The 12,145-nt window shown below is 41.9% G+C and overlaps 1 protein-coding gene and 1 long non-coding RNA gene across 18 annotated transcripts in view; one reads left to right on the top strand and one right to left on the bottom strand.

Moving 5' to 3' along the window:
• Nucleotides 1-6,807: 6,807 nt before the first annotated feature.
• On the top strand, nucleotides 6,808-7,770 carry LOC134465277 (uncharacterized). The gene is made up of 2 exons (XR_010038129.1): nucleotides 6,808-7,185; nucleotides 7,282-7,770. It is a non-coding gene; the product is annotated as an uncharacterized LOC134465277 (long non-coding RNA).
• A 2,226-nt stretch (nucleotides 7,771-9,996) lies between these two features.
• Nucleotides 9,997-12,145, bottom strand: part of dlg1b (discs large MAGUK scaffold protein 1b) — a 115,662-nt gene continuing 113,513 nt past the window's right edge. For all 17 annotated transcript variants that reach the window (XM_063218857.1, XM_063218843.1, XM_063218846.1 and 14 more), the window contains one exon: nucleotides 9,997-12,036. In XM_063218857.1, coding sequence (XP_063074927.1) covers nucleotides 11,930-12,036 — 107 coding nt within the window. In that variant the 3' untranslated portion in view covers nucleotides 9,997-11,929. The remainder of the gene's footprint in view (nucleotides 12,037-12,145) is intronic.

Raw genomic sequence — 12,145 nt, 5'->3', positions numbered from 1 at the left:
TAAACCAGTGTTTCTCTAAATGGTTCTTCCGTGCAAAAGATTTAAGTTTAAAAAAGCCAATCCAAACTAAAAATGAATGTGAAATCGTCTCACAAATGAGTCCGCAATAGGCTTAAACTGCCAATCAAACTGTAGGCCTAGCCGCTGGTAGATTAGGTTCCTTATTCAGACACAAACGAAGCGATATCCAAGTCCTCATGAGGTTTGTATCATATACAAAAATCCATGCTTGTGAGACTGATTTAGAAGGTAAGCATAGACAAATTATGACAACATGCTTTTTCCCATGGGATAGGCTATTCAACATGGACCAACCAGTCAATGCTCCTCATTGAAATGTGTATGCTTTTAGCTACCCTTAAAACACAGTATCATCAAAAGATCACCTGGATGCCACCTGCACACCTGCAAAACCCCCAACAGATCGCTGAGACAGTCAACACTGTGCTAATCCTAAACTTGGCTTAAGTTATAACAGAACGGCTTTGGTTCACACAGATCAGAGGGTAAACCTTGCGCTTTTTTTTCTCCGCATTTATATATCAATAATTACTTACAGTGACAACAAACAAGTGGTTATTACAGAGGTAAAATCCTTTTGACTGATGGACAGACCACACATCCAACTCTGTGAGAAATTTCACCTCTTTGCTCGATGAACTGTTGGCAAAAATGGCAATGTCAGTTTGTATCAAAACATAAGCAGATCAGAAAGTGAACTGCAGTAGCTGTTCTACTGTATAAACATTTATATACACAGCCTGTCTGAAAAAAAAACAGTCATCACCCAAAAATGGTCACTCACTCTAATATTCCCAGACCTCAACCTCAATTAGAATCTTTGGGGTGTGCTGAAGACTTTGCACAGCAGGGTCTACTATCATTAATATCCTCCAACATCTTAAAATCTTAACGCAACACTATTTGGAAATACAGTAAGTCCAGACATTGCAGAAGCTTATTGAAATAATGCCACAGCAAATGTGTTCTGACTCACATTTGAACTTACCTGCCATCCCATTCCTAACCCGTATGGGTAAACTACAATATGATATCGGTCCACTTTCTGAAGCTATTACAGCTGCAACTGACCCGGGAAGGCTGCCCACAAGGTTGAGCAGTATGCACTGTAAAATGGCAGGTTTCCTCAAAGAACCCTCAATTGGTTCATGGAGGAAGAACCTAAAAGTTCTTGGAAGAACCCCAAGGTTCCCCAGAGAGGCCTTAGGCCCTCCACACATCGGTTCTGACAGCACTGCAGAGCACTTTCACTTTCGAGTTTCCAACACAATTCTGACCCCTGCACACAATTTCACCACATCAGAGCATGGATAGTCAATGGGTGGCTCAGAAAGTCGACCACCTATTTGCACTCTGCGCCTCAGCATCCGCTGACCCCCCTCCATCAGTTCAGTTTTAGTCTACCACTTTGTGGCTGAGTGGCTATTTTTCTAAAACTCTTCCATTGTCTTATAACAAAGCTGACAGTTGACTGTGGAGTACTTACTGTAGGAGCGAGGAAATTTCTTCTTCTTTAAAAAAAATTTGTTTGGTCTTTTTCAAATTCGACAGTGTGAGAGGTGGACAGGAAGCGAATTGGGAGAGAGACGGGGAAGGGTCGGCAAAGGACCCGGGTCGAGAATTGAGAAAAGTGCCCTACCGGTGGGCCACGGCAGGGCCAGGAGCGAGGAAATGTCATGGCTAGATTTGTGGCACAGGTGGCATTATGACAGTTCCACACTGGAATTCACTGAGCTCCTGAGAGCAGCCTATTCTTTCACAATGTTTGTAAAAACAGTCTGCATTGCTTGGAGCTTTATTTTATGCACCTTTGGTCAGACCTTTTGGTAATATAGGTCTAGTGTATTACAGTGTTTTTTTGAGACAACTTTTTTTGAACAGGCTGTGTATTTAGTGTGACATAAATGACATGGGTTCTAAATTTTTGTTTTCTCCTGACTGCGAGAAACTAGCTGCGCACAACTCAACCTCTGATTGTTGGAAACCGCTGTCGGTCAAAAAATTAGCTCGCGTGGTTGGCTGCCAGTGTCTTGCCCCTCTTCACAACACCGTGGTGATAAACAAAAAAAACCATCTATAGTAAGTGAGGTTTTCTATTGTTGTCAGCAATACATTAGGGTGGGACGTCATGAGAAGTCATCACCTGCAGCAGCAGCACACTGACCAGTGTTTGATACGATGAAAATATCTTCCAGTTTCATTAAGTCTACTGTAACTTTTGGAGTTCACAGTAGACATCTTTTTATGAACCAATCATGTGGCCACTATATGTGTCACTCTGTCTGGATACCCTTGTGTCATTTCATTGCACAATATTTTATCAGCTCCTCCACACCTTCCCTAGTCTTCAACTGAAAGGTTGAAGCCTACACTTATCTACTGTGCGCACACGGTCAGTTGCAAAAGCGCCTAAGAATAAGTGTGTTCAGGGAGGGAGAGAGAGAGAGAGAGAGAGAGAGAGAGAGAGAGAGAGAGAGAGAGAGAGAGAGAGAGTGTGTGTGTGTGTGTGTGACTGTGTGTGTGTGTGTGTGTGTGTGTGTGTGTGTGTGTGTGTGTGGTGTGTGTGTGTGTGTGTGTGTGTGTGTGTGTGTGTGTGCGCGCGCGTGTGTGTGTGTGTGTGTGTGTGTGTGTGTGTGTGTGTGTGTGTGTGTGTGTGTGTGTGTGTGTGTGTGTGTGTGTGTGTGTGCGTGTGCGAGAGAGAGAGAGTAAAGGAAGTATGAATAATCCCATGATAATGTGTTCTTAAGATGAACGAAAACAATCCCCAAATTTACTTACAAAATAAATCAGGTATAATGAAGGTTTTACATTGCTCTAGATCTTGTAAATATCCAGATTGCTTATAACCATTTCCTCCCTCTCTGTACCTTACAGTCCTATAATTACAGTGTACCTAATCCCCCCTTCCCCCAGATATCGTACACACATATAGCCTACAGTTGGTTCAAAGGGCATTTCCCCAGGGAAAAAATGTGTGCCTCTTCTCTCAGTTGCGTTGGTGAAAAGCAACAAAAAAACCCTTCTCTAAGAACTCTGCTGCCCCTCTTGTGCGAGCTATGGCCTGCCCTAACCTCTCGCGGTGGGACTCTGGCATATTATGAACACAGACACACACGGCCAACAACACTGTGGAAACTTCAACAGTCAAGTCTGAGAAGGCATATTTACAGCTGTTAACCATGCACATCTCCTCTGCATACCCACCCAAACCAAGCAGGTTGCCGTCGCATGTGCCTGCTCACTTTAGAACATGAATATATTAGCAGACTAATGTTTTTCAATATTCTCTTTTCCAAAGGAAATACATAAGATCTGCAGGTGTTGTTAGTAGGAGGCAAACCTACGGCGTACACTGTCTTCCTAAACCATCTGTTCAGTTATGCTCCTTGCAGTTAGAGGTAGTTGTTGCCATGGCTTCATGAAGTAAGTACAATGGTAAAGGTTAGCTTGGAGGTAGGGAGTCTTACTTGACAGTCTTAAATTACACCAGTTGAGGTCATTTATATAACTGACTGGGAAAACACTGAAACTAAAATTGGACTTAGATGAGTAGTCATATTCAACTTGTTTCTTTACAGAATTCATGCTGCCCATTTACAAATGTTACCTTTTTCACAAACACCACCATCAAATTCTAAGTATTCATTATGACTGGGAAAATTGCACTTTTCATACATGAAAAGGTAAATCTTCTCCATGTCTGCCATTTTGAATTCCTGGAAACATTTTTTACATGTTTTTAGGGCTTCTTTCCTTTAATTTTTCGACGGGACGGTTTAGGAGTGACAGGAAATGAGAGGGGAGAGAGAGATGGGGAAGGATCGCCAAATGACCCTGTCCGGAATCGAGTTCAGTCACCAGTGTAGTAACCCAGTGTGCTACCGTTAGGCCACAGCTCTAATATTCTCTAAATATTTGTATCTGCAAAACTTACTGTACTTTGGTCATACTAGTAAATATTATTTTATAATTTAGTACATATTTATGAAAAGATAAAATTAGGTAATAGACAGCAGAGTTTTGATGATCGGCATAGTAGCATAGTTGTTACCTACTTCAGACACCATGCTACACAATGCTTAAACCCAGCAAGAGAGAGAGAGAGGGGGGGGGGGGTGCCTCACTGTCTACCTGACTGTCTGTAGATGGTTGCCATTTAGGTCATTAAGTTATGCATTGTCTGACCTGATATCTGCAAAAATTGCATATGTGCTTGACCAACCCCTATGACCCTATAACAGAATGAAATAGGCGGATTGAGCTAATTCCACAACTAGATATGGCTCCTAATGCCAGTAGGTATGTGGCAAAAAAAAAACAGCCAGCCTTGTGTGTGGGTTTGCTGTGTCACAAAACATTACGCAAAGTACGTTGTTTTGTAAAAGAAAAACAAATGAACAATAAAGGAATTTGAGAGGGAAATGTTGTAGACTGATGAAAGTTCACAGATAAGGTAACATTAACCCCTATTTATGTGTTCCTGTCTTCCTTGGTCATCCATTACACTCAGTTAAACAAACTTCAGGCTATAAAAACCCAAGTGTCCAATGGCAGAGGGTGGACATAGGATGATGCAATCCACAGCCAAATTGTAAGTAACCATGTAGCGTGGTTGGTAGATAAGTATTTCACCTCCCTTGGTCAGAAAGTAGTGGAGTATCAATTTGCGTCATGTTGCAGATGCTGCATACTGCTCAGATACATTATCAGCACCACCACACACTAGCAGTTCGAGGAAACGTCTGCACCATGGCGTTAAATGGAGCCAGGCCGCACGTCTGCTTCCGAGTTAGCAGCACACTGCATTCGGCAGACCTGTTCAAGTTATTCATTAGAATTTTGATCTTTGAAGTTTGATCTTTGAATTAAACAGTCTTCAAAACACAACTGTTTAACCCATTTTAGACTACGCCACCTGCAAAAAACACCTCCTAAATGCCTAAGCTCCTTTTTTTGAAAAAGGTTCCATTTGCCTATTAAAAAATATCTCAGCCTCTGAAGCACATAAAAACATGAAATAAGTTGTATTTAAAAAGCTAGGACCCTCGTCTTGCATTGGAATGTATTCATTCAGCTGTAACATATCCATATTTTTGATGAAAAAAACTCAAATCTCAAGAGCCTGAATGCATTGTATATATTGCACCAGGCGCTAAAGGTCAAACAACGACTGTTTCTCAATGTCAAGTGTTCTTGCTAGGACGTGAATATGCCTAGTGATTGGATATTCCGCGGAGTTCACCAAAGAGTATCCAATCACTGGGCGTTTCACGTCCTAGCAAGACTAGAACACTTGACATTGAGAAACAGTGAACGTATGCTGTACGCAGCTTTAGACTAGAAACGGTTAAATGGCTTTGTACAGTATGCATGAGGAGGCTGGGTGGGAGTGTCTACAGGTCTATGTGTGAGCTGGGTGGGTGAGAGGGATGTTGCAAAAGCATATTTGTTCTATTTTCCTTCAGCTTGAATATATCATATATTGTGCTTCCAAATACCTGTGGTTTGAATATCTTAGGGGTCCAGTTCACTAATAAACTGAAATAGTTTGTTAATGTCAGCCTGGTGCAGAAATGTGTGCACAAAGAGTGTGCACAAAATACGCAATTGAAATGGAAATGAAAGGTTCTGATGTACTACCCAACAAACTTTATATTTTTTAATGTGAAATAGCCTATATCATAAAAAAGAATTTCAGTCACATTCTGGAAATGTTCAGTAGACCTATTAATGTACTGGATGATCTTTCAGCAAGATGATGAAACCGCTTATGACAAAACACATTTTTCAACATGACTAGGCATTTTACGCAATATAATTTTCGGAAATGGCATAGATATAATAGTTTTCTTTATTATGGTGTCTAAAATGCCTTGTTGGTTTCTTCTTCTGTTGTTGGATTTCTCTTTGTAAGATAGGATGTAAATTCCCTGCAGGCATGCAGAATATGCACATACAACCATCTGCATGAGGTCATAATAGCCAAGTGAAGAGGAGGGGACAAACCGTCCAATCAGAGCAGCAGCCTCTGTAATGACTGGAATGGAATGAGGGGGGTAGCCAGGGTTGGACTGGGGGGGCGAGAGGGATAGGGCCCGGGCACTTTTGGCTTAAAGGGGCCCCTCATAATTAGCGGCGCAGAACTGACTCTCCGGTGGGACCTGCACCCTCATGGGCCCATGGGGGTGTGGGGCCCACAGGGAAATGCAGACTATGCCAGATGGCCAGTCCAGCCCTGGGGGTAGCAACCTGCTGCTGTTAAACACGTACAGCTCTCCAGACAGGCACCTCATGTGAGCAGGGGGAGAAATTCGACTTCCAAGCCGTTAACATTGGCAAAGAGAATTATGAGCACCGATACAAAAGCCCAAATGGCTGTCATGGCAATGGCAAGCTTGTGGCCTTGCTGCCCAGCTGGACAGAGTTGCCCAGCTGGACAGAGTGACTTACTGTCCAGACCAGGGGTGGACTGAAAGGCCATATTTCTTTGTGTGTGTGTGTGTGTGTGTGTGTGTGTGTGTGTGTGTGTGTGTGTGTGTGTGTGTGTGTGTGTGTGTGTGTGTGTGTGTGTGTGTGTGTAGTAGTAGTAGTAGTACAGTACATGTAAATACCAATAGGCCCCTACTTGGTATTTACATGTATTGCTATGTAGGCCTATGTTTCTTGTGCACTTTCTAAACCATGAAGCCTATGCATGCATGTGCGTGCGTGGCCGGTCACTGAAACAAACCTAGAACACCTGTCTCGCTCTGACATGTGAATGTTCATGTCATAGGTCTAAACAAGTGTTTTAGTGTGCTGCACAGCCAGACTCTCCAGTCTCCACAACACATCCACAATTGGTCTCGAAAACAGGGGCGGCCGTTTTAAAGGCAGTGGTCATAACTAAGTAGGCCTACCAAAACCTCAGAGCCATTGGTAAGGAGAAGGCGGAGGAGAGGGGAATGGAGAGAGGAGAGGAGAGGAGGATGGTCTCAGGCCTAGGGCCATGGGCTGAAAGAAACCTCTCTGCTGGGGTGGGCCACTCCGCCTTTGGAACATCACGCCTGTAGATGGCAGTAGGCAACTTAACGGTGCTTGCGGCACATATGATTTCCGTCCTAGGGGAAGAAGAAGTCGTGTATGATGGTTGCTGGAAGACCTTGAAGTTCCTCTGATAAATGTGTATGTTACTTAACTGTGTTCTTATCCTATGACTAATATATTATTTTTTCAGTGGAGATGTTTGTGTAATGTGTCCAAATGTTTCGTTCCAAACAGGCTCGCCATGGTGCTTGGACGCCTCCTCCACGCTCTGATAAACAACGCACAACTGGTGGAGAAACTAGCGGAGTCCAGACCCATCAGACGTGCAGCTCAGATCACGGCTTTTGCTATTACAAAAGCTCAGATTGCAGGAAAGGATGCCACATCGAAGCTACTGAAATCAGACACACTTCGCCAGATGAAAGACGAAGCGGGGAGAGTGCCGACGGATTTTGGAGAGATGGGACGAAAAGCCGGACGAATTCGAGACAGCTTCGTTCGAGAAGTGAGGGAAGGAATGAGGGACGCTTCACGACAAATTAAAAACAAGGACAAATGACACAGTCCGTACTCTGTCGATAAAGCGATGGACTATCACCTCAGGAAGCGGTTGTTTAATTTATCCCACGTGTCATTGTTGCAGTGTCCTGATATTTATGGATGACGGTTTGCTGTCAGGATTGAAGCCAATTGGATTAGTAATAAAACTTCATCTGAAAATCACTTCTGACATAATGTGTCTTGATACGTAGGTTAGGCTACTGTATTGTGTGATGTTTAGTGTAGCCTACTGTCCCAAAGGCCCTGCTTGGGCCTAGTTCATGATATCCAGCATAGGCTCTATGTATTGTAGGCCAATCTTTGTTATCCAAAGGTCAAAAGTCACGAGTAGCTAAGGTTTTTGTCCATTCAGTTCCTCTACATATATATATTTTTTTTACAATCCTACTTATAGGCATGTGTTTGAGCAAAATGAACATTGTTTTTTTTTATTGTATGAACTACTGACATTTCCTCAGAATTTCAAATGTAGCCTATACAGGGCAGTCATGGGTAAGCGGTTAGGATGTCAGACTTGTATCCCAAAGGTTGCCGGTTCAACTCCCGAGCCCTGTTGGTGGGGGAGTAATTAACAAGTGCTCTGCCTCATCCTCCTCTATGACTGAGGTACCCTGAGTATGGTGCTGTCCTGCCACACTGCTACCTTGGAGTGCCATTGGGGACTGCCCCCTTGCACGGGTGAGGCATAAATACACTTCCGTTCTGTGCACTGTGCGCTGTGCAGTGCTGTCACATAAAATGGGAGTTGGAGTTTCCCAGTTGCACTTTCACGTGTTGGCATGTAGAGCTTTTATTTGCAGAAAATAACAAATGGTCCAAAATAACAATGATGCAATGTTTTCATACCTCAAAAAGGCAAAGAAAGTTAGATGATATTCACTGTAAAACAACATAATAGTTATGTTTTAACTTGGGAAGAGTTCAGGTATCAATATCTGGTGTAATAAGCCTGATTTTTAATCACAGCTTTCATGCGGTTTAGCATGCTTTCCATCAGTCTTTCACACTGTTCTTGGATGACTTTTTTTCCTGGTGCAAGAATTCATGTCTCTGAGCTTGGGTTGGTGGCTTCTGACCATCCACCTTCCTCTTGGATCATATTCCAGAGGCTTTCAATGTGTCTCAGGGCTGGAGTTTGGGCTGGCCATGACAGCCAGGGCATTGAAGCAATGGACTGTCACCTCAGGAAGCGGGAGGTTAAGGAGATGGGCTTTAGATCAGAGGATTGCAGGTTCAAAACCCCACGCTTACCACTCCACACTCCATGGCTGAGGTGCCCTTGAGCAAGGCACCTCAGCCCACACTGTTCCAGGGACTGTGACCAATAGCCTGTACTTGAAAAAGAAATGTAATGTAATTGATCTGGTGGTTCTCCATCCACACCGTAATTGCCCAACCTGCGTGGCTTGGAGCACTGTCCTGCTCCTATCACCAAATACTCGAATGCTTAGGGTGCTACAGTTGTACAGGGCCACTTATTTGTGTAAAAGATAGGTATACTGTATATAAGTATATGACAATATTTTTATTACTATTGCACTACTAAAGCTTATTAGATTAAAATAAGTTAGGTACCAATGCCAAACATGACTGTTTTAGAAGGCATTATAGATGCCATTAGGTGTGGGTTATGTTAAGGGGGTGTGGGTTATGTTTTATTTGAAAGAAATTAGTTTAAAAATGTGTTTAATTGGATATCAAACATGCTGTGTTTGCACATAAGGAAATGCAACTGCTTTTCTATGGAGATGGCCTACAATGTCATTTTAAAAAATCCTCAAGGGTGACAGAGCGACACCTGTCTGATTCTTTAACTACTGTACCATACACCACCTAAACTGTGATGTATGCAAAAAAATTGCATTTGTCCCCTACTTTACGCCTTTAACCTACCGTATGTTCCACTGGACTATGCATACCAAGGTTTGTGTTGTAGCAGTGTCTATACAGCTGATTAACCAAGGTGCACTCCACTCCAGAGAAATAACTTTGAAACTACATTACTGTAATACATATATGTATACGCATGTTCTACACATGTCTACATGTTCTCTACATATTTCAGTCTTCATCAGTGGCATTAAAATACCCGTCACAGATCAAGAGATTTTAGATGTCAACATTGGGTAAAATGTTACCACTGCAAGGCTGAACAAAGTTCGACCTGCTACTGTAAAAAGAAAAAAAAATCTCATCAAAGTTAATTTCTTGGATGAGATGAGATTATCATTAATGATGAGATTAACATGGCTTATTCAACATCCTCATGTAGAATTTTGGTATTATATTTTCTTTCTTAATGTTTCATTATTGCTGTATGATGTTCCTCAACATGTCTGTAAATGTCTGTAGATACGTTTCAGAAAAGAAGTCACACTGAAACTGAGCTGTATGAGAAAGATTTTTTTATTTGTTGAATTAGCCGTTCTCCTCTTTTTGATCAATGGAATGAATTAGATCAGTAGGTTATTTACATGTTCCAGTCCCAAAGTGTCCCTAGAAAGTGGAGGTGAGGTGGTAGAAGAGGCAGTCTTAGTGTAGAAAACAATCATCTCTGAAAAGACCTGACAGGGCTTCCTCCGCTGGACGGTTTATAAAACAATAGAGGAAGAAAAAAAATACAAGGAAGAAAATAAACAAAAATGTCTTTGAACTTCCAGCTTACATGAAGACCAGCACCCACCTGACACCACAGGAAATAACAGCCTTTCAGAAAAAACAAAACAAAAGAAAACATGTTCCAATACTGGAACTCGCCCTTATATAAAGATGGTTTGCAATGGGTAGGTGTGCGAACAGGAAAAAAATCTTGCATTTCATTTGCCTTCTTGCACAAGGAAAGAACATTTAGCTGTAGCGTGGGTGATTCACAGGAGCTGAGATAGAGGCAGAGAGGAGAAGGAGAACTAGCTGCCAGAGTAGCGCTAGGTGGGACTGCTTTCTACCCAAAACTATGTGACTGTACCACGAGTCTCCAAGACATGCTTTCAAACAGGACCTTCCTACTTTTTTTTATTTTCCTGTTTGTTTTAGTACACTTAAAAAGAGGGGAAATAAATGACAAAAAAGAAGGTGGTAAAAGGAAAAAAATATATTCATATTTAAAGATATTTAATTATTTTTCAATGATTATAGGTTTTACAATGTAGAGAAAATAATTCCCATCGTAGTAGTGCTTACGTAAATCTCAATATAGACTTTCATTATAACAAAATAGGCAGTTTATGGAGGGCTAAATATCTGTTAAAATCTCATTGTACAATAAATTCTTTAATGTACTAGAACTATCCGCCCATGAAACTTGGGACACCTTTTTCAAAAATGGCAGTTCCTTACTTATGTAGATGTATTATGTTCCTAATGTAACTTGAACAAAAAGTATTGATGTAAGTATAGAGTAATGTAAGACACTGATCATAGCTTTAGAAAAAAAAAACAACTGAGAAACATTCTAACATACGCTGTACCTGTTACCACTGTACAGTAGTATGCAAAAAACAGAAAAAAAAAAAAACAAACAATCGCTTCCTTATACAGATACCTTTATAAGGAGCGAAGATGAGTATGTGAATACAAGTGTTATAAAGAAAAAAAAAACACAACTGGTAAATGTGCTGAAAATCATGGGGTTACGATGGTAAAACATACAACAAAGATCAAAAGGGCAAACAGACATGCTCTTAAAGCTATAACGTGCAAAGTTTTGCTTTGTGTGTTTCTGAAGGTGTATGCATGTGTGTGTCTGTGTGTGGTGTTTTTAGTTTCAAACCTCTATTCTGTATGACCCAATGCCTGAGACTTCCATTCATCATTAAAAAAAGAAAGAAAGAAAGAAAAAAAATAAATGGTAATTTCTTTCCTATCCTTATGAATTTTCCTTATTCTGATTGACCATTTATTTTCCTAGAAAGTGACCGCCCTTAAACATTAAGGAACTGTACCGTTCGAAGAAGAAAACAAAAAAAAGCGCCCTCTCTCTCGTCACCGCTGGTCTGCATGTCCTCTCCCCCCATCCATCCTCTCTTCAAACCAGAAGCAGAGATCATGTAGTACCACAGGGCCCTCTGGAGACACACCTAGTGTGGCGTCAGGGCCGCGCGGAGTAGAGATGAGCTCAGGCTCAACGCCATCTCAAAGAAGAGCAAGAGAGGGCCGTCGTGTGTCACGGGGAGGGAGGCTTGTCAGGTGGGGGGAGGAAAGGAAAGGCAAGGCGTTTTGGATGTTGCGTGCAGACCAGTTCAAACAGAAAATGATCAATAAATTAAGCAAAAAGATTTAAGCTCTGGGGGAGGAGGAAAGGGTGGTGTCGTGCTGCCCCCGCTCATAGCTTCTCCTTGGACTGTACCCATATGTATGGCCCAGACTGCTCCTCGATGATCTGCTTCACTTGATCGTAAATCTCCTCCAGTGTGTCACCTTGGACAATTGCTGAAAAGCAAAGAGGGAAAAAAATAGCCCCATGTGACACAGACATACATTACACTATACAGTGCAAACACTTTTAGGGTCATTAACTGAAAATCTAAGCATCTTTGAT

This window comes from Engraulis encrasicolus, chromosome 16 (assembly GCF_034702125.1).
Source record: "Engraulis encrasicolus isolate BLACKSEA-1 chromosome 16, IST_EnEncr_1.0, whole genome shotgun sequence".
Taxonomy (NCBI): Eukaryota; Metazoa; Chordata; class Actinopteri; order Clupeiformes; family Engraulidae; genus Engraulis; species Engraulis encrasicolus.
This window is presented reverse-complemented; position numbering and strand designations above follow the sequence as displayed.